Here is a 27,885-nt window from a genome sequence, read left to right as displayed (position 1 = left end):
GTCTGTCTGTCTGTCTGTCTGTCTGTCTGTCTGTCTGTCTGTCTGTCTGTCTGTCTGTCTGTCTGTCTGTCTAATTAGATTTGTTTAGATTTATTTTAATTGTACACAACCGAAACACAAGTTAAACTGTTTCGGTATTAGGATTTAAAGGGAAAAAACTTGATACTATTATCTTTTTTAATTGCTCATTTGAAAAACTTTCTGAGATGTTGGTCTTTCCCCAAATTTCCTGAAACTTTGGCCTCACAGAAAGTTCTTGACCCGTGTGGATAAAGAAAACCTCTTCACAGTGGACCACTTCCCCATTTGGTATCGGCTGGCAGCGGAGAATACACCTGGTCAATTCCTCTTTTACGTCCCATATGATGACATAAACAAAGGTGCATGAACACTCATTATGAAGAGGACTGGAAGTGTCACATTTGCTGTATGAGTTACAGTATCTTATGGCTTCTGATTTCTGTCCAACAGGCAAGAACACTTTTGTTGCAGTAACATCAGTGACAGTGACTGAAAGGAAAAGAACAGCCATTGCTGGAGGTCAGACATTTATCTGCCATTGTTTCTGTTCTGAAATCTGACTGTGAAGTTTTCAATGTGATATTTTATATCATATTTGCATTTCTGGGGTCTAAAAGTGTGATCGTAATTTTTCTCTAGTGCTGTCTAAAGTTAAGCTTTTAAAAACAATACTTTTTCATGAATAAAACTGTTAGGTATAATCTTTATAGCATGTCAAAATATACATTTTATTATATGATTAGATGAGTTGGCATTTCTGTGTGGAGTTTGCATGTTCTCCCTGTGTTGATGTGGGTTTTCTCCTGGTGCTCTGGTTTCCCCCACAGTCCAAAGATATGCGCTATAGGTGAATTGAATAAACTAATTTGGGCATAGTGTTTGAGTGTAAATGAGTGTGTATGGATATTTCCCAGTACTGGGTTGCATCTGGAAGGGCATCCGCTGTGTAAAACATACGCTGGGTCAGTTGGCGGTTCTTTCTGCTGTGGCGAACCCTGATGAATAAAGGGACTGAGCCGAAGGAAAATAAATAATTGAATGAATAAATTTCTCAATTCAGTTATAGAGTTTTAAATGATAGATTTTTTTTGTGTGTGTGGGTGTATTTTTACTTTTTTTATCTTGACCAAGTCAGAATTGTATTAACGTTAAAACAACAAGTAAGAAAAAAATTGCTGAATTACAATAAATTTAGGCTTTTTTAATACATTTGATTTTATTTCAGTACATTACAGTACATTTTAGTCATTATTTTTTTGTATTTCAAGTAACAAAAATTGCTCGTTTTAGTTGATTATAACATCCCTCATAGACAAATCCATTTAAATTACTGTATGCAAATTTTAGAAAAATATACCGTTTAATATGATGGTTAACAACTGATCGATAGCAACCATAACAAATTACATTTTTGTCTGTTTGGAGAATTAATACGAAAACATTTTACAATTGTACAATTTCAAATGAGCCGTTCATAGTGATTACAGTAAACCTTTTCTTCTTCAGCAGAACACTAAAGGATATTTTTAGCTGAAATTTAAGTCCTTGGTGATTCAAAAAATGTTTTTTAAAACATTTCTTAAACATTTCTATTCAGTTATTTAATGCACGTCCAGTTTTTAGACAATGTAATAACGTTATTTTTTGGTTCTCAAAATTGTTCAGTCTCATACTATATTCTTTCATTCATTCATTTTCCTTCAGCTTAGTCCCTTTATTTTTCAGGGGTTGTCAAAGCGGAATAAACCGCCACCTTATTCAGCATATGTTTTACACAGCGGATGCCCTTTCAGCTGCAACCCAATACTGGGAAACATCCATACACACTCATCTCCACACATACACTATTGTCAGTTTAGTTTTTTTTCAATTCCCCTTTGGACTGTGAGGGCAACCGGAGCACTTGGAGGAAACCCAAGCAAACATGGGGAGAATATGCAAACTCCACACAGAAATGCCAACTGACCCACTCGGGGCTCGAACCAGCAGCTGTCTTGCTGTGATGGATTATGCTGAACCACCCTCATATTATATTAATATTCTTAAAACCTTGTTAAAGATGTCATTCGAACATTCTGTCCAATTTTAATGAGCGTTATAGAATGTTCTGAAAACATTATCTGTTAGCAGGGTCAGTGACTACAGGCATTACAAGAGTCCAAAAAACCTAATAAAATAAATGTAATACCCAAGGCTCCTAATGATACATTGAGGCATTATGGAGTAAAGTTAATGGTCTGTGTAAGAAACTGAACATTAGGGATTTGGGGAAAATATCTAATTATGATTTGTAATTTATTTAGTTTTTCTTACAACTGTTTGATTGTTAGGTAAAAAAGGAACTGAAAAGATATTAAATTAAACATTTATTCAAATTTGTTTTTAAATATTTAGAAATGAAGCAGAATCTTTTTCTCTAGAGCAAACAGTAAACACAAATAAAATGACCTTACCTTTCTGTAAAGAAGTTGAACTCAAATTAGGGAGATAATGTAGCTTATTATAGAAAAAATACATATAAAAATACACTCATCAAACACATGGCTGAAACAACTCTGAAATTGTACTTTGCTGTTGCTTGCTACTGGATTGAGTGCCACTGGCAATACTTTTAGTTGACTTTTTAGCAAGACACTACTCATCTTCAAAACTCACCTTACTACTCTCCTCAAAGCCTGTGGTGCTTTTTTAGGTGCTGGTTGCTGTATTTCTTTTTGCTGTGGCAACACTTCTGTGACAGCTCTACCTGTTTTTGTTCAATGTCTGTGTCTTTGAAACCAAAATATTTTCACATTACCAATGTTCTGTTTTTCTTTGAAATTCATCTATTAATGCTTCTGAAGCAGCAGATGCGATTAACCCACTTGTCCCTGCTTTCCTGTTTGTTTTTATTGTGGGCGTTCCGCAAAGTTCGGTTGCACAATTCTGATTGGGCAGAAGGAGAGTGAGCTCACTCAATTGGCCAATAAGAGTATCACTCACAGACGACAGTCACACATTTGCTCTGGGCAGGGGAAATTTAGCCTACCCAATTCACCTGCACCGCATGTCTTTGGACTGTGGGGGAAACCAGAGCACCCGGAGGAAATCCACACGAAGGCAGGGAGAACATGCAAACTCCACACAGAAACGCCAACTGAGCCAAGGTTTGAACCAGCAACCCAGCGACCTTCTTGCTGTAAGGCAACAGCACTACCTACTGCGCCACTCCCTCTCCCATTAAAAAATACATATATATTTAAATCACAGCCTCTTGCGATTAGCTAATTGCAACACACCAAATTGTGATTCGTTTTTGATTAATCGCACAACTCAACAGAACATTATTCACTAATTTTTTCAGTTTAATCCAATTTAATCATCAGCAAACCGTCCTTTGAGTGATGCCTGGTTCACGTCCAAATGATTCTTTTGAACGAGTTTGATAAATTGTAAGGTGTTCAATTTCTTGCTCAAACCATTCATTTAGCTTCTTGAGACTTTAGTGTATTAGTTTTGTTTTACTATATATGTTTTTGACTCTCAAAGTGATGATGTTGACTTGCATTTTATGAATCACAAAGAACCACAGCTTTAAAAGAAATTCTTGCTGCTTCAATTTTTTTGTTGAATCAAATTAGCTTTTCAAGTCATCTTAACTTACTAAAAATATTAAATTAAACATTGTATAACTTAAAAAAACATTGAAACCTGATTAAATTATGAAAAATAAGTTAAAGCAACATACAAAATATTTGTATATTCGTCATTACATTTTTACAGTGTACATTTTAGATGACTTGAGTCAAATAAACAGCTTTTCAGATGAACAATCCCTTAACCAACCAACTAGTAATTGCTTTTAACATACACTGAGTCATTTGCCCTCATGTAATTTATGTAGTTGTTCAACAATAAACCACAGTCTCCCTTAAACACACACTTCCGGAGGAAATGCCATCCACCCCACACACTCCATAGCTTCGGCTCCCTTTCCGATGGTTGGCATCAGATCCTCTTTTTCATCGTGTGCTGGTTCTTTCTCCACCATGAGTGGCTCTTGCTGCTGGCGCTTTCTCTGCAGCATCTGCTGTTGTTGATGAGCCACCAGCGTGGCGTAGATACAGCCGTACGTGGCCGTCACCACCATCAACACACACACCACGCTGCACACCACACCCGCCACCACCACTGTGGCCGTGGCTCGACGCACGCTCACGGCCCGGTAGCGCTGGCGCATACAGTCTCCTGACGGCCCCTGGTGGGCCTCTGGGGCGGATGGCTTTCTGGTTTGGAGCTGCAGGGGGTAACAGTGTCTGAACAACTCCATTGGGAGACTGGCAAGATCTTTACCCTGCAGGTCAGTTGGAAACGAGCAGTTGGGGGAATCCACACGGCCACCTGCGGAAGAGGATGACATTATTTAGTTTTTTAAAAAATGTTAATCATAAATCATTAAAAATTATCTAATAGTTTAATTTTGAATGCATTCTGTGTGGGAAATAGTTGTATCATGTAGAGTATTTGAGAACTGTAACTTAATTGGTTGAATTATGTTTAATTTCTGCTGTATTTCATAGTTTAGTATATTTATTAATAATCCATATTGAAACATTTTTGACTGATAACTGATAAATGGCTTGTAACTGAACAGTTATAGTAATTAAGGATTTTTTTTGGTCTAAATAAATTGAAAATAAAACATTAAAGATAGTATTTTTTAAATTTTTCATACACTCAAATTGATGTTTGCTGTTTGTTCAAACTATTTATTTAAAATGAGCTGAAACAAACTATCTTAGTGCTTTTTCAGGCAACTTAATTATTTTATGTTCAATCCACTTAAATTTGCAAAAAAAAAAAATCTATTAAGGTAACTTAATACCTTCATGTTGTCCCAACACAACTCGATTTTGTGGAACCCAGCTGTTTTAACCGTGCATCTTGATATTATTGGTATTGATTTTGCTGGATGGATGGATGGATGGATGGATGGATGGATGGATGGATGGATGAACATTAGTATACTGGATGGATGGAGAAATGCAGTGTGATGGATGGATGGATGGATGGATGGATGGATAGACAGACAGACAGACAGACAGACAGACAGATAGATAGATAGATAGATAGATAGATAGATAGATAGATAGATAGATAGATAGATAGATAGATAGATAGATGGATGGATGGATGGATGGATGGATGGATGGATGGATGGATGGATGGATGGATGGATGAACATAAGTATACTAGATGGATGGATAAATGTGTAGTGTGATGGATGGATGGATGAATAGACGGACGGACGGACGGACGGACGGACAAACAGACAGACAGACAGACAGACAGACAGACAGACAGACAGACAGATAGATAGATAGATAGATTAGACAGACAGACAGACAGACAGACAGACAGACAGACCGACCGACCGACCGACCGACCGACCGACCGACCGACCGACCGACCGACCGACCGACAAATGAGTTCCGCCAGTTACCAGCAGAGTTAAAGGACTTCTCTCACCTGTATATACGATCCATTCCAGCCAATACTTGAGAGGAATTAATTTGCAGTTGCAGTTCCAGGGATTTCCCTCGAGCAGAAGTTGCTGGAGAGCGTTGGCAGACTCCAGTGATGACCGATCAAGAGTTTTCAGCTTGTTGCCCACCAACGAGAGCCACAGCAGGTTCTGGAGCCCATCCAGTAGGTGTGTGGGCACATGGCTGAGGCTGTTTAAAGAAAGATCCAGACGCCTGAGCTCAGTCAGGCCTTTGAACTGAGCTGGGTTCAGTTCCTTTAGCCTGTTGTCTCGTAGAACCAGTTCATTTAGGCTGCTGAGATCAGAGAACAGGTTAACCGGGAGCCTCACAAGAAGGTTTACTGAGAGATCCAGGAACTCCAGGCTATTCAGATGGGAGAAACTGGAAGGGAAAACTCTGGAGAGAAGGTTTCTGGAGAGGTCAAGATGCAAAAGGCCACTGAGATTGGAAAAACATCCAGGGTTAATGGCAGAGAGAAGGTTTCTAGAGTAGTCTAGTTGTAGCAAAGCGCTGAGGTTGGAAAAGCTCCCAGGTTCCACAGTGGTGAAGTTGTTTTTGGAGAGGTTGAGATTGGTTGTGTCAAATGGAAGCTGCTCTAGGATGGAGTCCAAGGAAGCCAGTTGGTAAAGGTGACTGCAGTCTGTTTGGTTTATGTTGCAGGAACACAATAACGGACAACTTTTAGATGTTCCACACAGACTCACTAGGGTCATCAGACCTGATGAAACTGCAAGAAAATGAAGGAATTTAGGAAGCCATCAGATTTGAGATGATTAAGGGTACTTTAGAGCCATGATGCACCAAATCAAACTAACCGTTGGATGTCAATCAATAGCTATGTTTCCATCCAAAGATGTGAATTATATGTATGAATAACTAGAATATTGCATAAAACAATTGTAAATAAAGCAACATTTCCATCCATCCACCATCCATACAATGAGTTGAGAGTACAAAATCATCACTTCCTGATAAGCTGGTGCCAAATATCAAAAAGAATTTGCTGCAGTATGAGAAGCCATTGTGGACCTTTTTTCTTATATTATAAAAACTACTTCAGAAGTTGAAGATGAAACGCAATGATTATTTGGGTGCGCAGCCACTCACGACAGTTCTGAGAGGTAACGATAATAAACAATATCCAAACCCTCTTCATGACAGACTTTGATTAAGGAATTTTAGAATGACCAAAACCACATTTGAGATTATATGCAATGTGGTCAGTCCATTGGTTTGTCCACTCATGCCATCCCACAAATTATTTCTTATCGGATAAAAAGTTTATCCTACTCATTTGTGAGCATACTTTTTTATGCACATGACCAAAACTCTGGCTTTTACATTGAGCATCTTTTTATGCGATATTCCAAAACATGCATTAAGAAATAGGTGGATGGAATGATAGCTAGTTTCACTACCAGTGTGCCTGACTATTTTTCTACAATAATTTAACGTGGTTAAACACTGCTTTGTTTACAGTTTGTAAATTTGCAATCCTACTTATGATTTCTGAGTGGTGAATGATGATTTCTGCTAATGGAGAGAGTTAAATCATTACATGCAGATGCAGAACATGCAGCATGCAAGTTTGTAGGTGGGGTTTGTTGTGTTCAACTGATGTGATTTGTCGCTGCTGGCTCTTTGAGATCGCTGTGTTTATTAATAAGTTATAAAAATAAGGATCTTACTTAAGATGTTCATCCTGGTCCAGAATGTCCAACCTTTGGAGAGACATCCAGTGGTTTACAGCAAATCAATGCCTTCCTTCACCAGGCTGTAGTTAAAATCTGGATTTGTGCAATTGCTGCAATAATGGTAATAAAACAAAGCAAACACACTTAAAAGTTGATGTCTTTAGAAGCATGGGTCATTTTGTTCAGTATAATGCATGATTTTTAATAATAATTGACTTCAATTAGATTATAAAATACAATAGCCCTGTGAAGGCTGGACATTTATAACATCTAAATCTCTATAAAAAAAATATATGGCAGAACTGAAATGGATTTGAGTCTTCTGAAAGAAAAGAATGAGAATAAAAGGGAGTACTTTGTGTTAAAGTAGCCCAGAGGCCAATCGCTTATTCTAAAGAGCATCAAACCAAGTGAAAAAAACAACATTTTTGAGGTTACTAGAGGAAGTTTTCATCTGCTTTTATGCATTTACATTATTTTGACAATATTATGGGATAGATAGATAGATAGATAGATAGATAGATAGATAGATAGATAGATAGATAGATAGATAGATAGATAGATAGATAGATAGATAGATAGATAGATAGATAGATAGATAGATAGATAGATAGATAGATAGATAGATGATGGATGGATGGATGGATGGATGGATGGATGGATGGATGGATGGATGGATGGATGGATGGATGGATGGATGGATTATTGGTATTAATATTAGACAATATTATAAAAGAGGACTTATTAAAACTTTACTTAAATTAAATCATTAATTTTGCGATTAAAGTTGTGTGCCAAAAAACGCCCCTTATTTCCTCTTACTCTGTTTTGCCCATCAGATTTGTTGCATTACCCTATCAAGGATTAAGCAGTCCACACCATTAGATAATAAATCAAAGCTGAGAACAACATCCGCTTTATCGGTCAAAAGAGGATCAAATAGTGCATGCTTGGATGTGCACTAATCATAAAATATAATATTTCTTAAAAAAACAACATCATATATATATAATTTTTTGATTGCACATGATTGTTCTGTGCCTCTTAAATAGAAGTATAGAAATTGAAATAACTCATAAAAATTATATTTAAAAATATTAAAAGCATAGAACTACGTATTCCCTTATATTAATTTAAGTTCTATACTAAACCATTTTAATAAGTCTTAATGCTGAGTGCGCACAAACAAGGATATTGACGTAGTTAACCTAATCAGTCAGAAATTTCATATGAATCAGAGCATGAATTTACCTTATTGTAATCCTGTGAGATTTCATGATTACTCCTTTAAGCGACAACGAATGAAAGAAACAAGAGGAACTGCTGTTTGATTGAAGTCCAGTGTGTGTTTGAGCATCAGTAAAGAAACTGACTTTAGAAAAGCCTAATAGAGAGAGAGAGAGAGAGAGAGAGAGAGAGCGAGAGAGAGAGAGAGAGAGAGAGAGAGAGAGAGAGAGATTGATTCAGTAGGAACAGAAGAGATAAAGCATCAGCTGATAGCGCTTAGAAAATGGTCGCCTCTTACATTTTTTCATGACCCTTTGCTGTAGCTTATGATGGTTTGCATAGGAGGATTAATGGTGTCATATAGAGACTTAACATCAGTGTGTTGTCCTGAAAAATGTGAATGCATGGATCACTGTAAAATGAAGATTTCCAGGTGCTCAATTGAAAATTTGGGGTCAGGTTTTTTTCATGTTTTTTTTTTAAAGAAAATTATTCTCTTCATCAAGGTGGCATTTATTAAATGTAAAAAAAATGTTAAATTGTTAAATATTTATTAATTAAAAAACTGTTTTCTTATAGTTTGAAATGAAATTATTACTCCAGTCGTTATTGCTTTTATTACTATTACCATTAATATAAATAATAATAATAATAATAATAATAATAATAATAATAATAATAATAATTAATATTAGAGTGATTTCTGAAGGATCATGTGACTCTGAAGACTGGAGTAATGAAGCAGAAAATTCATCTTTAAAATTACTGGAATAATTGAATAAATTAAATGATAAACACTTATTTTATCGTGCAAAAACATTTCACAATTTTACAATTTGTACTGTATTTATGTCTGGTGAAATAAATACAGCCTTGGTGAGCAGGAGATGCTTATTTTAAAACATTTAAAAATCCCACTGACCCCAAACCTTTGACCAGTAGTACTAAATTTTTTGAATTGATAAAAATATACATTCTATCTTTAGTGATTGGATATTGTAATTATCCTTATATTTTAAAAAATACCAAAAATCTATTAAAATTGATTCATTTAGTTAGATTAATATTTTGAAAAATTTATGCAAGACCTTTTATAGAGTTAAACAAATTTGAGCATTTTTCTCAAACACATGCTTAAGAAAAACACAGAAAATTTTCAAATTGTCCCAATTTTATCAAACAAATCTCAACCATTTTTAAAATTTTCTTGTAATTCTTCATTAAACTACCTTTTTATTGGACACTCCTTTAATCTACACCAGGGATGTCAGACTCAATTCTTGGAGGGCTGCAGCTTGCACAGTTTAGTTCCAACCCTAATTAAACACACCTGATCAAACTAATTGATCCCTTCAGGCTTGTTTGAAACCTACAGGTAAGTGTGTTGGAGCAGGGTTGGAACTAAACTGTACAGGGCTGCGGCCCTCCAGGAATTGAGTTTGACATCCCTGATCTACACCCTTGATGCACACCCAACTTTTTTTTAATTAATCAGCATTTAAGATGAATCACGTTTAATATTTGCCAAGCGCTAATTACTATATTATATATGTGATTATATTAAATATGCATTGTTCTTTATGAACATTTTACGATTTTTTTATTTTTTCTCTTTTTTTTTTCATTTTCAGCTATTGGAATGCAGGCGTCTCTAGACGTGCTGGAGAGAATATTCATGTCTATTGCCAAACAAGTGAGTTTGACCTCAAAAATATTCACATTGAACATGTGTCAATCGTCATAATAAATGTAGATGCAGACTGCAGATGCCATCAGTCTAGTGGTTTTGTCCCGAAGGTCTTACATTAATGATGTTTATCAATGGCCCTTTCTAAATGGAGCTGTTTAGTTGCTAGTTGGTAATCAATTTTTATTCGATGTGAGCCACCGCATGACTTATAGTCTATTCTGAGGATTTTCTTAGGATTCTGAGGATTTTCTAAGGAATTTTATTCTTTGTAATCTGTTGAAATATGCAAACTAATATCTAAATGTTTTTTTTTTCTCTTCTACTTATTTTGTCCTGTCAGCCAAACGACACAGATGTAAGTACTTTATTGTTGTTATCACTGATTTTTAAATGTATTAAGAAACCAAATTGCATTATTAAGGCACATTCCACAGATATGGCACAATCTGGGGTTTTGTAACATTGTTGGATACATTATGTACATGTTTTTCTTCATGTCTTATGAACTCATTTGTGTAAAAAACAATTGATATTATAAATATATTTCGAGTCTCTAGTTAAACACGTCATGTTTATATTTCACATAAAATGTGATTTTTATGTTATTAGAATATTTATTTAGTATAATTTAGTATTTGTGTAGATGGATGGATGGAGATAGATAGATAGATAGATAGATAGATAGATAGATAGATAGATAGATAGATAGATAGATAGATAGATAGATAGATAGATAGATAGATAGATGGATGGATGGATGGATGGATGGATGGATGGATGGATGGATGGATGGATGGATGGATGGATGGATGGATGGAAGGATAGATGTATGGATGAATGGATGGATGGATGGATGGATAGATAGATAGATAGATAGATAGATAGATAGATAGATAGATAGATAGATAGATAGATAGATAGATAGATAGATAGATAGATGGATGGATGGATGGATGGATGGATGGATGGATGGATGGATGGATGGATGGATGGATGGATGGATGGATAGATGTATGGATGAATGGATGGATGGATAGATAGATAGATAGATAGATAGATAGATAGATAGATAGATAGATAGATAGATAGATAGATAGATAGATAGATAGATAGATAGATAGATAGATGGATGGATGGATGGATGGATGGATGGATGGATGGATGGATGGATGGATGGATGGATGGATGGATGGATGGATGGATGGATGGATGGATGGATGGATGGATTGATTGATTGATTGATTGATGCCCTTTAAATATATTTTTAATTAACTATACATTTAAGAATGACTATCATTATTAATATCATGATGTAATGATTTAGAAACTGTGTATAAAATCTAGTTTAACATCCTGAAGATGATCAATGTTTTCTGGCTTTTTAACCCACCATTTGTTGACAAAATAACTTAAGATTTTATAATAGCCCTTTATTTGTACCCTATTTTACCTTATGTCACAATAGAAACCAAAATAAGAAATTCACTATTAACTGTTTTATTTAAATTTATATGAATTTATTTTTAAATATTTAACTATTTTAGTTATTAATGCCAGATTATTTGCAAAATCATATGATTTCACTCATTATTCCTTTATTACACAACCTACTCACACAATCAATGTTGACTTTTAAAAAAAAATGTTAGATTTTCATACACTCAAAGCTGCTATGTCATAAAATAGCAGCACTTTCTTGTGAGATTGGGTTGCACAATATCTATAGCCTCCAGCTAATTCAGTCATTTCACCGCGGTGGTGTTTTCTGTATATAAGGAATCAAATGAAAAGTCCATTTACTGAAGGCTTTTTTTATCCTCTTTCAGTGCAATGATGTGGAGGGCATTTGTCCTCTCAGCTGCGAGAGCATTGTGAGTCCAGCGTCTTTGTGTTGTCTTTACATAATCTGTGAATTGTTGTTCTGATTCTGTTCATTCACGTGAACCGTTCACCAGAGTGAATTTTGATCAAGTTAAACAGTTTTTTTTTCCCCACAGGATCTCAACTGTTACCTTGTTGACAGTAATGGCTTCATACTGATGTCAAAGGATAGAGGAGATGTAAGTATATCATTACATGTCTTACATGGTGTTCACACTTGTAGTTTATTTTTTTCGTTTGATCAGAATCAAAGAGAAAATAATACATTCGGTCCTGGTATGCTTAGTGTTCGATTTTATGAATATAATTGGCCTGTATTATATATTTACATTAAAACATTACAATATACTGTGTACATTATACAATATTTTGTATTAGAAATTGTATAATATATAATAGGGCGATACGGTGGCTCAGCACTGTCACCTCATAGCAAGAAGGTAGCTGGTCCGAGTCCCAGCTGGGCCAGTTGGCATTTCTGTGTGGAGTTTGCGTGTTCTCCCCGTGTTGGTGTGGGTTTCCTCCAGGTGATCCGGTTTCCCTCACGGTCCAAAGACATGCGCTATAGGTGAATTGAATAAACTAAATTGGTCGTATTGTATGTGTGTGAATGAGTGTGTATAGATGGGTCACAGTACTTGGGGTTGCAGCTGGAAGGGCATCCGCTGTGTAAAACATAAGTTTTTTTTAAGATTTATTTATTGGATTTTTATGACAGTTAACAAACAAAAGTAAAAAAAAAAAGACACACATTTTTTGTGCGACACACAGTATATGATGTGCATAAACAATATATGACGTGCATTAATTTTTCAAATTGAGCATATAAACAGGTCGGTACTGGAAGTTGAGGTTGACAGCATGGTGTATTAAGTAAAATAAACAATGATAATAAATAAATAAAAGTAAAGAAAAAATTAAAAGCGAGAGAAGAGGGAAAATATGTTAAACTAAACAGGCTGGGGGGTGGCACGTTCTTCAAACTTGTGGTTTTATGTCAAGAAAGAGTTGTATGCTTGTGTTATATCAGCAGCACTAATACTCATCTGGAAGGCACAGATCAAAACAGAAATGCAATATTGGCGATTATTCACTCCACAGTAACTGCCTCAAGGCTCAGAGATTTGACATGCTCCAAGAATGGCAACCCAATATTAGAAAATTTGACCACTGAACCTTAAAGACTATGTTTAGTTTTTTTTTTTATTTAAAAAAAGTTAGACATCTTTAATCCACTGAGTATGGGATGGGGGTTGAGGAGACTTCCACTGCAACAAAATGCACCGCCTAGCTCAGGGGTCACCAATCACGGTCCTGAGGGCCGGTGTCCCTGCAGGTTTCAGCTCCAACTTGCCTCAACACACCTGCCTGAGTGTTTCATGTATACCTAGTAAGAGCTTGATTGGCTTGTTCAGGTGTGTTTGATTAGGGTTGGAGCTAAAACTGCAGGACACTGGGCCCCCAGGAACAAGTTTGGTGACCTCTGGCCTAGCTAACAATGACAGAAAAGCTGTTAATTCAGAAAAATAAAATGGTAACCCACAGTCAGGGGGAAGAACTGCAAACAGGCCAATTAACGGAAAAAGATCAATATTAATAGATGTAATTGCTGAAAATGAATCAAAAACAGACTCCCAAAAAAGAAACAAAGCTGGACAGGTCTAAAACATGTGAACTAGATTTGCAGGTTTAGCATGACATTTGTCACAGGTTGGATCAATAGCAGGGAAGATGCGAGCCAGTTTACACTTAGACCAGTGAACTCTGTGAACTACTATGCACTGTAGAATCCCATGATGAGCACATACAGATGAGGTATGGATAAAACATATGCTTGATAAGTTGGCAGTTCATCCTGCTGTGGCAACCCCTGATGAATAAAAGGATGAAGGAAAATGACTGAATAAATTATATATAATATTTAGCCTTAAATGCAAAGCAGCTTTTTTTACTTGTTAACTATATATACTAAAAATATGTCTCATAACAGCTTATATACATGGATTTACATCTGGCTGATGAGAGCTCTTTCTAGCAGGAGTAGCTGTGCAAAGAACATGTTTGACAAAAGTATATTATTAGACTTTAAAAAAGATGTAAGCGGAAATCTTAGCCATGTCTTATGCAAATGACCAAATTAACTAACACTAACACAAGCTTAGGAACAAATGGGCATGTACAAGCATGTGTTGTAAATTAGGTACAAATTTAGGTAAAAAGTCTGTTATAAGTGAATGTTTAATACTCTTTAGAACAGTTCAATGATCATATACAGTTGAAGTCAGAATTATTGGCCCACCTGAATTATTAGCCCCATATTTATTTTTTTCCTCCAATTTCTGTTTAACGGAGAGAAGATTTTTTTCAACACATCTAATAACTCATTTATTTTTTCTTTGCCATGATGGCAGTAAACAATATTTGGCTAGTTATTTTTTAAGATACTTCTATACAGATTAAAGTGAAATTAAAAGGCTTGACTAGGTTAATAAGGTTAACTAGGCAGGTTAGTGTATTTAGGCAAGTTATTGTATAATCATAGTTTGTCCTGTAAACAATCGGAAAACAAAATAGCTTAAAGGGGCTAATGAATTTGTCCTTAAAATGGGTTTTAAAAATTTAAAAGCTTTTATTCTAGCCGAAATAAAACAAATAAGACTTTCTCCAGAAGAAAAAATATTATCAGACATACTGTGAAAATTCCCTTGCTCTTTTAAACATCATTTTGGAAATATTTAAAAAATATTAAAAAATTCAAAGGGGGGCTAATAATTCTGACTTCAACTGCATATTGTCCTTTTTGTGATAGCATGTCTCAATATTGGCTTATGAGAAATACACGGGCACAGTGAGCTTAAGCTTTCCCATGATCAGTAGATGGACAATGATGAGCTGTAATGTGACGGTTCCAGCTGCACGTTTCTTTGCCCGGGCTTTAGATGTGAAGGGCAGGTGACGGGGTCATGGATGTTCTCCCATGAGATGCCATAATCTAAAACAAGCTCCTCCTTGGAGCAAACAGATGGGCTCCCAAATGAGACAGTGATTGAGAGAGTGAGAATGGATGCTGGGCTAAATTGGATTAGATGGGAAATGTTGCCATATGTGTTATAAAGAGGTCATGAACTGCATTTTTTGTACTGTTTTGGGAGGTTAACTTGTACTGTTATCACAATTTTAGATAAAAAATAGAAGTAATAAGCTATTTGTCTGGTTTTAATCTCCTCGTTAAACATACACTTTAAAGTGGCATAGGATAAAATCTGAATATACTGTACTATATATCTAAATAACACGTATATATTTAACTACAATGTTTGTAATCCATATACATCTATATACATACGTACATTGCAGATTATAAATGTTTAATGCAGATTTTGGCATTGTGTTAATGCAGATGTTGATATTATTTTCTGCCTGTGTTTATGTTTATGCTAAAAGCACAAAATTGGAGCATCAGAGCTGAGCTTATTAATATTCTATTGATACAATAATAATCCTTTTTAAATATGGTCAAAACCAACCATATTAGGGTCAATTGCGTTGGAAATTGACCTGTAAAAGTGTTTCTGGATATTTTTTCACACTTAACTAAGCATTTTAGCTTTTATTTATATATTAGAAAACAATTTAACATTGCATCAATGCATTTTATGGGACCTTTAAATAGGTTTGTTGACTCACATCCACTGCTTTGATTGGCTAAACAGTTTTACATAATTAAAAATGTAAAAATGTATTTATATACAAATTTTAAGAGAATCACGCGCTTATGATTGTTCACAGCTGTTCCAGCATTAGCTCATGACCAATTATCCAATCAGTTGATTCCTAACTCACTATAAATAACCAGAGTTTTCTTATCTCGATATCTTCGTCTTGAAGAATCTTCCCCACCCAACCCTACTTTCCCTCCTTTCAAACGAGTGACACGGTGGCCAGTGATCAGCACTGTTGCCTCACAGTAAGAATGCAGAGTTTTGCTCGTTCTCCCTGTGCTCGCGTGGGTTTTCCCCAGGTCTTCCGGTTTCCCCCCACAGTCCAAAACAAGCACCTTAAACAATTGATCACTAAAAATTGATAGTCAAGCTCTAAGTGAGTACACCTCTGCTCAGCCATCCATATCCGACACTTAGCTACAAATAGGCAAGGGGGGAGTCATCATTTGTGTTTGACAGAGAAATGCTTAAATATTACAAATCGCATATTTTACCATGTAAAATAAACAATACTCACACTTGTGGTGCAACATTATTGATGGATCCAATATAGTTGGTTGGCATACTGTCAACTTCAGCTTATATCTTTTTAAAGAGCATACATGTACGTTGGATTGATGTCTTGTTTGTGAATAGTCTGTGGGAAAAGTAATTGAACAAAGGAAAGAAAAAAAAAAAAACGTTATTACTGACGTGACTTATTTTCTGACGTTGTCAAGAGAATGAGGGCAATCAAAGACTGTTTTACAAAACTTGCCACTGAATAGTGTCTTGTTTTTATTTGATAACAAGTGTATTACATGAATATGCAAAAGCCACAATGTCAGCGTGTCTCCGGTTTAAGGGTTGACACAGAGAGGGAACACCAAAGATCACAAATAAAGGGCAAACAGCTAACTTGACCCCCAGAATATCAGAAACAATTTAAAAAAAAGTACTCCAATAATTTCGCAACTTGGGATAAAATACAAACATATGACTAAGGTTACATGGTAAAAGTTTACATTTATCGCACATATCCGAAACATTGAGATACATTTTAGAAAGTTTGGCCTTTGACAGATGAGCTCTGTGTATTGTTTTAAATTGGATAAAACAGATGAAATTATCGTGATTACTTTAGTCATTATTATTGCTGACCTATAGTTATTAAAGTAACACTGTTTTGTCCCTTTTAAAACAACGTATATGAGGAGTTTTTTGCTGCATATCAATCTCTATATGATGACAATGGTTTCATGGCATAACAGCAGATGTTTGTAGCAGCACATGCACTATAGTGATGTGAGCAGTAAACGGGAGATTAATGCTTATAGAGTCTAATCCCAGATTGCTGCGTGGCAGACAGGGCAGTTTCAGGCATCTGTTTGCACATCTGGAACACTGCACATCAGACTGTGTGTGTGCGTGTGTGTTTATTCATCCGGGGTTTCAGAAATGATTTCATTCTGTGTCATACAGTATATTTAAACCTGAATATTCCCTCATTTTATGGTTCCGTCTGTGTGTTAGTAATATATGTGATCTCTCCTTTAACACAGGTTGGCAGATTCTTTGGTGAAATTGACGGATCTGTCATGGCCCAGTTACTAAAATCTGGCTTGTACAAAAGGTAAATATAATGATGCATATGTTCGTCATTAAAAGTGAGAGTAGCAGTGTTTATACTGTAACAAAAATACTGATAAATGAACTAATAACTAATCAATAAAAACCAGTAAATGTCAGCCCATCAAATAATATTGGAAACAAAACAAAAGCTCAGTATGTAATTATACTTTGTTTTCGTTTACTTGAGCGGCAAACGACAATTTCTGAAATATGACAATGATTTGAAACTAGTAATTATAGCAAATTTAGTTTTAAAAATAAATAAAAATAAAACAGTCATTTTAATTTTTATATATTATATATAAATATATCAGTTTGATTGGAAATAGAATAAAATGATCAAATTGGAAATGATCAAATGATATTTAAAGATTTCTTTACTCTGAGGGTCTGCATGGTCTATAATAGCTTTCCCTGTTTTATCCAGTAAAATAAGTTAACATGAAAAAATACTTAAGCATTTTGTAATCTTAGTTAATGTCAAGTTTACATTAACATGATTTTTTTCCACATCAACAAACAGTGTTTAATTTGAACAATGTGTTAGCCATTTTTGTCTAAAGCATACTTCGCATACTTTGCATACTTCATTAAATATATATTGAACAAATAGATAAGACACGCAATTAGCCATAGCCAGAGGGGGTTCGGGTTTTCAAAAGACTCACTCCCAAAATTTGAAAAAAATTTGCAAAAAAGTGCTAAATTTGTTCCTATATACAGTATGAGCTCATTTGTCTTATTTTGACAGTATGCCTTCATAAATTGTAAAATTAACTGATAGAAGAAGGCTTTAAGACAAATTAAATGTTTAATTATTCAAATGGACAAATTCTGAGCTGGCCAGACTATTATTTGACAAAGGCAACAGTTTTTTAAATTTAAAACAAGTTCTAACAGATTCTTAATTCTGTTTTTTTGAATCGAAGATAATAAATTTGTATTTTAAAAATACTTCATTTTATTTGATCATTTTTGTTATTTAAATTCTAATCTTTTAAAATTATTTATAAAACTGTAATAACTTACAGTTTAAATGCACATTTGTAATTGAAAACTTTGTGGTAAAATAGTAAAGTAGGCGCTTTGACAAAGTTATAGGACATATTTTTGTTGCATCAAAAAGTGTGCTTATGATGACCATCAGACAAGCTCATCCAACAAGGAATAATGCTTAAAATGTCACTAAAATGCAGTATTTAAATCTCATAATTTAATAGAAAATGAGATGAATAATTGCTTAAACTCCTTTTATGGCTTTTTTCCACTGTCAAATGGCCCGTTTCCACTGAGTGGTACAGTATGGTACCAGTCAGTACAGGTCACCTTTATCAAGCTTGCGTTTCCACTGCCAAAAGGGTACCAGTGGACAGAAAGTTTCAGTCGACCCCATTCTTGCTTGAGTAAATGTCAAAGTAAAGCTGTACGGGTCATTTACATATAATATGAGAAGCACTTCACACAAAACAGATGCTTTATACACGTATATACTTGTGTGGGTTGGGGGACATCAACTATAACTTTCTGTCGTACACCACACCCACCAAAAGGGCATTATAGGTACTTCTTTGGCACTAAAAACGCAAGCCTTAAAAAAAAGGTGACCTGTACTGACCTGTACCGTACTGTACCAGTCAGGGAAAACAGGCTTTGAGAAAAAAGAGCCACCTCTTTCAATATTCTGGCTACGAGCCTGAATAGATATAACACACAGATGGTGTCTGCAATAATAATGATGTTATGAAGCCACAGGTACAGTATGTGTTTATGTAGTACTATATAACAGCCTTGAACATTGCTCAACCAATCAAAAACAAGAACTGTAGGTGCGTCCCAAATCGCATACTTATGCACTATTCTACGCCATTTTGTAATATAAATAGTGTAAGTGGTGCATCCACACTGGACTATTCTTTTTATTCTAAAAAGAATCTGGTCATCATATAATCCTAATATTAAAATAACTAATATCATAATATTAAATGGACAGAATGTGAATGCGTTTCTAAAATGTTTTCCAGGGTGACGCTGTATGACTACCAGGCCATGTGCAAGACTGGCCATCATCACAGCAGTGGAGCTCGACCTCTGCTCAGCGTATGTAAAAATGACTATCTATGACAGAGAAACGTCTTTATAATGCAGTGTTTATTGTGTTAATACTGTTGAAAATCCATCTCTGTTCATCTCACAGCCTTTCTACGCTCTACTGGCCTTAATAAAGTGGTGGTTCTCACATTTTGTGATGTAAGTGCTGTTTAGCATTCATTTATTTTACGTTCAATTTAGATATAATGTAATTTGTATTTACAGTCTTCAATCTAAACTTTCAGGTTTATGTTGGAGTTCAACATCTGTGGACTTTGGCATAATGACTATGTGGTGGATGGTAAGTTAAACTTTTAGTGATAATACTGTTAATTATCAGTGGAGTGGACACTTCAAATACTGTCATCTTCATCTGCGTAATACTTGTGTTATTATTATGTTGACCTGACAAAGCTAGCTTCCTGAAATCATAGTTAAGCTATTTCTTTCAATACTTCTGAGACATGTCAGCCCTTCAAACTGATCTGATTTTTTCCTAAAAAGGACTTTTGTGTAACAGATATGCTAGCAACATGCTAATTTGTTAGAAACATGTTGGGAACATGCTTATTCTTGCAAACAACATGCTATCAATGTGCTAATTCATACTAGAAACATTCTAGCAACATAAATATGGTAGCAACTTGCTAAATTATATGACAGCAACATGCTTCTTGCTTACAACATAAAATGTAAACAATGGAAGGTAATTTGTTAGAAATATGCTAGCAATTTATTAATTCATGTGAGAAACACACTGGTTAGTTTGTATGCTAGAATGCTTGCCATATGATAATTCATGTTAGAATATTGTGGAAGCTCATTTCTAGTTCTTGCTAACAACAAGTACATTTATTCTAGAAACATGCTAGCATCATGTTAAGCATGCTAATTCATGTGACTTTGTCAACAAACTTTACTCGATCATCTGTTTAATGTGTCATCGTATGTCATGTGTCTCATCTCTTCATTCTCCATTTCCATTGTTGTTTATGCTGTGATTGTTTCTCATTGATGGCTTGTAGCTAAAGCTGGGTTTCATACAAGTAAGTATCCATAAGCCCTGCTGTGTGTACAGCAACATGTCCCGCATCTAGTTTGTGCGTTTGATAGCCAGTTTTGGATTCCTGGATCATGAGATCTTTAGTCCTTTGTAGTTCCTTTTGTGTAGACGTAGACTTCTAAGGTGTTCTAGATAACAGTAAATATTACTGTAATTTAAATGTTTTATAGATCCTGGTTTATTGGAAGAAATGTGATGGATGTATTTTACATAGCTCCTTATAATGCTCAATTGTTATTATTATATTTAAATTGTAATAAAAAAAATTTATATAGTTTTGATCTCCTTACTCTTTATTTATTTCTTTTCCATCAAAAGCTCCCGAATCATCATTATAATTTCTAAGCATTTTATACACTCTATTTATGTTTATAAACAATTTTTATGTTATAAATGGACTATTTAATAATAATAATAATAATAATAATAATAATAATAATAATAATAATAATAATAATAATAATAATATTAATAATAATAATAATAAAATATTTATGAAATTTTGTAATAATACTATAGGCCAAAAATAAATAATCTGCATAAAAGTGAATACTTAAATATAAACATAAAGACAAATTATGCAATATTATATTTTCTACATTAAATATTCACAACCCCAGGCTAATAATCTTGGAACTTTGCTGCATTAGCATGGCTGCAGAAGGGTTCTGGTCTACACAGTTATTAATGAGTTATAATAATAATCTCGTCTTCCCCAGCTCACAAGCAGAAAAAGGTGGAGCTGATGCAGCCGTGCAACACTGAGTATCCAGGTTTCATGTACGACAAGTCCATACGAGAGACAAACAGCATCATCAAATGTGGCCGCTGTCAGAAGTAAGTCCTGTAAAACTGTGCAGAGCTGTGACACTCCAGGAATTGAGGTTGAGACCATTTATATAAACTCTATAGAAAGGCATAATCACCTCGGTGCTTTTTAAATTGTATATTTAAGGGACACTCTTTTTTTGCAAATAGTCTTATTTTCCAGCTTCTCTAGAGTTGGGTTTTACCATTTTTGAATCCATTCAGCCAATCTCCGGATCTAGTGAGAGCACTTTTCTTTTAGCTTAGCATAAATCATTGAATCGGATTAGACCATTAGCATCTCATTTAAAAATAGTTTAAAAAATAATAATAATTTTGCTATATTAAACTTGACACTTCTGTAGTTACATTGTGTACTAAGACCTATGGAGAACGTTTTTCTAGATCAATATGTCTAAGCATACTCTCGTTCTTGCATAATAATCTAGGAACTTTGCTGCATTAGCATGGCTGCAGAAGGAGAAATTATATTATGCAACACCTGAAAATAATCCCTAGCTAGGTAACTAGGTTACAGCGATGTATGCAACTACAGATGAGTCGCGCTTTAAAGAGGAACAATTATCTAAACCCTTTTTTAAAAACGTTTTTAAACAAAATGCTAATGGTTCAATCCGATTTAATGGTTTATGCTAAGCTAAGCTAAAAGTGTTTCTCCCAAATCAGAATATTGGCTAAAAAAGTGGAGTGTTCCTTTAAACCGTGACAGACTTTACTCTACTCTACTTTACTCTCCTTATAATTTCTCAAATTTTTGAAGTTCTTTTCTCATAAATAGTTGATAGAATGCTCATGGCAGAGCAATTGGTTTTATGTTTACTGCAAAGTTTGCGTTCAGCAAGTAATTATGTTTTTAAAAGACATTTAGTAACTGTTAACAGTTTTCAGAAGTTTACCAGTAATTTACTGTAAATCAGTTACAGCAAAAATGCTGTATTTACATTAGCAGCACCATTTATCTTGCCGTATATGTATTTACAGAATTTTATGTATATCATTACTTTAAATACACAGTAATTTTTATAATGCAACTTTAAAATACAGTAACATACTTCATTACTGTTGGTAACACTTTATTTTGGTCGATTTGAGTGTTAGTAGACTGCCTGCTTAATATCTGTTGATACTGCTCATTCAACAGACATTTAACTGACTATAAGAAACTTAATAAGTACATGTCAACTGACACTAACCCCAACCCCAGCCTAACAGTCTACTTATAATTTAATGAGAATTAGTTGGCATGTAGATTCAATGAACCTTAAGTTTAACAAACGAACCATCAAAATAAAGTGTGACTTGACTATTAATTTATACTATAATACAATAAATACTAACAATAAATATTACAGGTAAATACTGTGTAATTTACAAAACTCGTTAACAGTGATGTTCTCTGTCTTTTTCAGGATGTTTGTCCTCCAGCAGATTCCTAACAGTAATCTGGTGATGCTGGTGGTTCAGGCGGACTGTGACTGCTCTCGACAGTATGCTCCAATCACGCTCATGCCCAAAGAGGTCAAATATATCCTTTGATGATCACTACATTTGCCTTCAACTGTGAGTTCAGTTACACTTTTGTGTGAAAGTGCAGTTTTCTTAACTCCTCTGTACATAACGCCACGGTGAAGTGCAACAGGATGAAATCTCAGAAGATCCGCAGACGGCCAGAGTCCTGTCATTCATACCATGCTCACGTAAGCTAACAAATATGTACATCAAAACGTTGTAGTATTAAAATCGAACAATAATTTTTGCAATTATTTTAAGCAATTTATTTTATTATTTTTTAATATGTTAATTATTACATTTTTAAACCCTTTAAGGCATTGTGCAATTAAAAGGTTGAGTGCATCACATGATCAGCTGCTAAATTCAAATCTGCTCTTTCAAGATGGATACAGCGATTTCTAATAAACAACATTTATTTTAGGTTTTGGACATTTAAATGCACAAAAAAACTAGCAAAACATTTGTGGTTCATAAAATACAAGCTTAGTTTAGGTCACAATTCATGTTATTAACTACTGGCTTATTACCTTTCTATTATTAAGATGTTAATAATCAATAGAAGTTATAAAGTATGATTCTGCATCCCTAATTCTGCCCAAAACTTAAACCCCCTCTTCTGCCTTATTAACTATTAATAAGAAGCTAATTAATTCAATTCATTCAGTTCAGCTTTAATTGTATAGCGCTTTTACAATGTAGATTGTGTCAGAGCAGCTTCACATAAATGGTCATAGTAACTGGATCATGGTAGTTCAGTTTTTAGTATTTGAGTTCAGATCAGTTTAGCTCAGTTCAGTGTGATTTAAAATCATTACTGAAAATCCAAACACTGAAGAGCAAATTCATCGATGCGTAGCTTTACAGATCCTGAACCATGCAAGCCAGTTAGTAGTTTATCAAGCTAGGTGTGTTAGTTAATGGATTGTTAACCAAAGTGTTACCAATGTAGCGAAATTAGCTCAGTTTATGGATATTAATGATCAATAATGACGAGTTATTATTAATTATTAACTTACAGTTAATTTAGACTAAATAAATATACCAATGACTTAGCCCGCTGGTCGTGCTCGTAGTTATTTATTTATTTAGAAAGGGAATTATAACTGCTTGTTAAGTAGATGATTAGTTTAGAAGTTTTGGTAAACTTATTTTAGTAAAGCTTTGTGGCAAATTGAAGGCTCCAGCATTTAAAGGACTTTTTCTGTGAGGCAAGCAAAAACAATTCAACGTGATTAAATTTATATTTATTGACTAGTCTAACATATAACAACAAACATACATAACATAACAACAAACATAGAAAAGAAAGCGAGAAAATAAAGACTTTAGATAAAAGAATGGCAAAATCTACCTCAGTTCCACACAACTATTAAGGACCACCAAGATTATAAAAAAAAACACCATTTTGATCAGGCGCACACAGCTTAACGCATGACTAAATACCTGGATTTAGCAACAGTATCTGGATGCAGCCTTTATGATGCAAGCTGAGACTGCATCACTCAGCAATGCAATGTCAGACACAATGCACTCAAAAGGAGCTAGGGACGTCACTGTGACGGGTAGGGTTAGGGGTGTGGTTAGGTGAGCCCATTAAAAAGCATTGGATGCAGCCCAGATTGCACTGCACCAGGTCTGCAGCCAAACCCCTTTCGGATTTAGTGGGTTTTTCTCTCTTTTGCGAGTTTCTCTGATGCGTTGAGCTTGCGATGTAGATCAGATGATACGCGAGGTACAAACTTTAAACTGAGTTTACTTTGCTGAAAAACAAGAAAAACGTGGACTCAGACAAGCCACGCGGGTACAGAAATGCAGTCTGCCCCCTCAAGGGGGGCACTTCTGGAGAGGTTCTTTCAGAGATCTTTCTGCCCAGATCTGTGTGCATAGATGAGTTTTAACTGTGGTGGCAAGTCACAGCCATTTTCTACTGACTAACCAATACTTTCAGGGTAAAGTTTGAGCGTGAAACTTCAGTCTCTGGGCTGCTCATATGCATACTTAGGGTCCTCCCGCAGCCTACGGATGGTCTTTAACTCAGGGCATTAAAGAATGCACGTCGTACAAGTTATTATCATGCAGTTTTAAGAAATACATCAACATGATTCACACGTTCTTACTTTATTGATGCTTTAAAAGGGTTAAAAGTACAAGGCGTACAGGTTATATGAGGGAATCTACAAATGACAAAAGTTAGGTGTACTTAAAAGAAAGAAATTTGGGTTCTACTGTAAATGTCTTTGTTTAATATTGAGGAATGCCTGTGTGTGTGGGCAGAAGGTTGAGGCAAAGAATGGGTTTTTCCTCTCTTTTTTATCTTATCTGCCACATTCCTTTAAAGAGAGAGCTGGGACTGTCTGCAACATTTGCTAGAGTAATGAGGTTGTCACCCAGAGATTTTCGCCGCAGTCTTGTTGGAGCCAGGGGTCATAAACCCACGCAGAGAGGAACCCAGGCCCCTTTTATAAAATCAATATGTAATTTTATCTCCGGACTGTACGTTACACCAAAATAATTAAACGATGTGCTTTGTTCACATCAGAGAACCACTCTTGGGCTTACTAGAACGCTTATTATTTTATTCTTTTTCCAGCTAAACAGCCACTTGCTTTCGTGTAAGTTGGGAGAAGTAGATAAAATAGCATGTGGTAAATCCTTGGTTCTAATTTATAGACTAACATAGTGGTGCCCGTCATTCATTATAGATCAAATAATATGAACAATATTTAGATGATTAAATGGAGCAATACATGTTCTCACAATATAATTAGGATGTTTTTCAATAATTGCAGAAAAAACAAAAAATACAATATATACAGATAAATCATCGACTGCAGTGTGTCAAACTTTGCCATGGACACTCTAAAGCGATGTGTTGTGAAAAATGATGACATTACAAAACTTACACTGAGGTATAGCAGGAGTATTTAAATGTAAAGGTGAATAGGTTAAAAATGTTTTTATACAGTATTTTTAGGGCTATCTAGTGATTTGTTTTCTAAACTAATGTTATTTATTTTTACTTAAATAATTTGAACGTTATTTTAATAAAACAATAACTCAGTGTTGCTCCTGTTATACTAAGAAATGACATCATGAAACTTTTACCTCAATATCTTAAATTTTAGTGTCATAAAATTGCATTCATAATGCTTTTGTTTCTGCTTAGTTATTCAGCTCAAATCAGCGGTATAATTGTGTTGTATTGTGTTTTGTTGCAGGAAAATGCGGAGGATTGTGGTGGAGCTTGCGGGATAACTTTATCTCTCACACTGTACTTCATATGTTTGGCCTCCTCACTGGCTCTCCGCTGAGCAGCACACAATATTTCTGCCATACTGCAAATGTGGACTTCTTATCAGCTGTGGATCTCCAGCATCAGGAATTCAGGTTCATACTACATAGTATTTACTGCGGGACGACTTAAGCCAATACACTGCAGGTGAAAATCAACCACTATTACTTGTTAATTACCATACATATCGGAATAGATATAAGCACATTCCTATGGGTACGGTGAATAATATGAGTTATATGAATAGTTTGGTGTACGTCAGAGCTGCTGTAGTGAAGATTTATGGCTCAGTGCAGGAGAATACAACTCATTTGGGGAAAAAAGCCTTTTCAAAATATAAATCGCAATTGAAATCTGCAGACACACATTGATCTAGTGTGACAGAGAAATACTTAAAAGTGTATTCTTGATCTTTTCTTTTATAATAGATAAAAACAAAACACCTAAAAAGTCTCAGATGCCTGAAAAAAACAGTTTTTAGCTTGTGTGTCTCATCCTTAGGTCACCTAAAAATAATGTGAAGCAATAACAAAATAAATGAGTGAGTAAATGACAGAATTAATTGTTTTGGTGAACAAACCCTTTAACTCGATACATACATATCAGTTCTGCCCTGCTGGACTCAACATGACACTCTTCAGATGCTGTTTTCTCTGTGTGATCCAAAGTGAGAGATATAATCTTAGATTGTCTCACGTGACTTGATGTTATACATCAGATCTGCTATTCTCTTAATTTTTTTAAATAATATTTTTAGGATTACGATGAATGTTTTAACTCAAATCTAGAGCAGCGGCAGATGAACTGCTGTTTATTTTCATGATGTTTGACTTCACTTTTTTCAATGAGACACATTTCGTGTACAGCTGTAATGAAAACATTTCATATGATGTGTGAGATAGGGAGTGTTTAATAATTTTTTTTAACCAGACTTGTATATGTGGGTATTTTAGTATCTGTATGTATGATTATTGATATGAGACCTGAAGTCTCGACAGTGCTTTGAACAATGTTTTGCTTGAGTATAGAAAACAGTGAATGACAATGGATTTATGTGGTGTTTGTGTGAATAAAAAAAAGTGCTGGTTGTTAAAACAAAATTTTATGTGTGCGTTTTTTATACAAGAGAACCTACCTTTTATTTTAGAATGTTGTCACACCGGCCACTTTATTAGGTACACCTTACTAGTACCGGGTTGGTCCCCTTTTTGCTTTCAGAACTGCATTAATCCTTCATGGCATAGATTTAACAAGGTACTGGAGATTTTGCTCCATTTTGATATGATAGCATCACACAGTTGCTGCAGATTTGTCGGCTGCACATCCATGATGCGAATCTCCTGTTCCACCACATCCCAAAGGTGCTCTATTGGATTGAGACCTGTTGACTGTGGAGGCCATTTGAGAACAGTGAACACATTGTCATGTTCAAGAAAGCAGTCTGAGATGTTTACATGCACTGAGTTGCTGCCTTGTGATTGGCTAATTAGAAATTTGCGTTAATGAACAGCTGGACAGATGTACCTAATAAATTGGCCGGTGACTGTGTGTGTGTGTGTGTGTGTGTGTGTGTGTGTGTGTGTGTGTGTGTGTGTGTGTGTGTAAATGAGTCTCATACTCACCACGAAAAGATTAATTAAACAGTGGATAAAACTGAACAGTAAAAAAAAAAATTATATAATACATTTGTTTTAAATTTGTGATTTTTGTTAAATTTTCTGCCCTTTTGAA

The 27,885-nt window shown here is 35.0% G+C and overlaps 2 protein-coding genes across 8 annotated transcripts in view; one reads left to right on the top strand and one right to left on the bottom strand.

Moving 5' to 3' along the window:
- The window catches only part of cacna2d4b (calcium voltage-gated channel auxiliary subunit alpha2delta 4b), a 72,293-nt gene extending 45,039 nt beyond the window's left edge, over window positions 1–27,254 (top strand). For 4 of the 7 annotated variants that reach the window (XM_087312099.1, XM_087312103.1, XM_087312104.1 and 1 more), the window contains 13 exons: window positions 250–380; window positions 472–540; window positions 10,099–10,160; window positions 11,984–12,028; window positions 12,155–12,217; window positions 17,302–17,372; window positions 19,393–19,468; window positions 19,566–19,618; window positions 19,705–19,760; window positions 21,242–21,359; window positions 22,760–22,875; window positions 22,965–23,047; window positions 26,081–27,254. In XM_087312099.1, coding sequence (XP_087168225.1) covers window positions 250–380; window positions 472–540; window positions 10,099–10,160; window positions 11,984–12,028; window positions 12,155–12,217; window positions 17,302–17,372; window positions 19,393–19,468; window positions 19,566–19,618; window positions 19,705–19,760; window positions 21,242–21,359; window positions 22,760–22,875; window positions 22,965–23,047; window positions 26,081–26,173 — 1,036 coding nt within the window. In that variant the 3' untranslated portion in view covers window positions 26,174–27,254. Of the gene's footprint in view, window positions 1–249; window positions 381–471; window positions 541–10,098; window positions 10,161–10,497; window positions 10,513–11,983; window positions 12,029–12,154; window positions 12,218–17,301; window positions 17,373–19,392; window positions 19,469–19,565; window positions 19,619–19,704; window positions 19,761–20,484; window positions 20,506–21,241; window positions 21,360–22,759; window positions 22,876–22,964; window positions 23,048–26,080 lie in introns of all 7 variants that reach the window. The other 3 variants (XM_087312101.1, XM_087312100.1, XM_087312105.1) reach the window with 2 other exon arrangements.
- lrtm2b (leucine rich repeat transmembrane protein 2b) lies at window positions 2,375–8,788 on the bottom strand. The gene is made up of 4 exons (XM_087312106.1): window positions 8,492–8,788; window positions 7,235–7,350; window positions 5,530–6,273; window positions 2,375–4,401 (listed from the first exon to the last, which is right to left on the bottom strand). Exons 2-4 carry the CDS (start codon window positions 7,245–7,247, stop codon window positions 3,932–3,934), a joined length of 1,227 nt encoding a protein of 408 aa, XP_087168232.1. The 5' UTR covers window positions 7,248–7,350; window positions 8,492–8,788; the 3' UTR covers window positions 2,375–3,931.
- Window positions 27,255–27,885: the final 631 nt, after the last annotated feature.

The sequence above is a fragment of the Danio rerio genome, chromosome 25 (genome assembly GCF_052040795.2).
Source record: "Danio rerio strain M-AB ecotype USA chromosome 25, GRCz13ab, whole genome shotgun sequence".
NCBI lineage: Eukaryota > Metazoa > Chordata > Actinopteri > Cypriniformes > Danionidae > Danio > Danio rerio.
Note: the sequence above shows the minus strand (reverse complement) of the source record. Positions and strands in the feature narration are given on the sequence as shown.

Excerpts from the sequence above, each read along its gene's own strand:
- lrtm2b (XM_087312106.1), bottom strand. Across the intron at positions 4,402-5,529 it reads GGAATGGATCGTATATACAG|GTGGCCGTGTGGATTCCCCC; the intron begins GTGAGAGAAGTC and ends CCTCTTCCGCAG.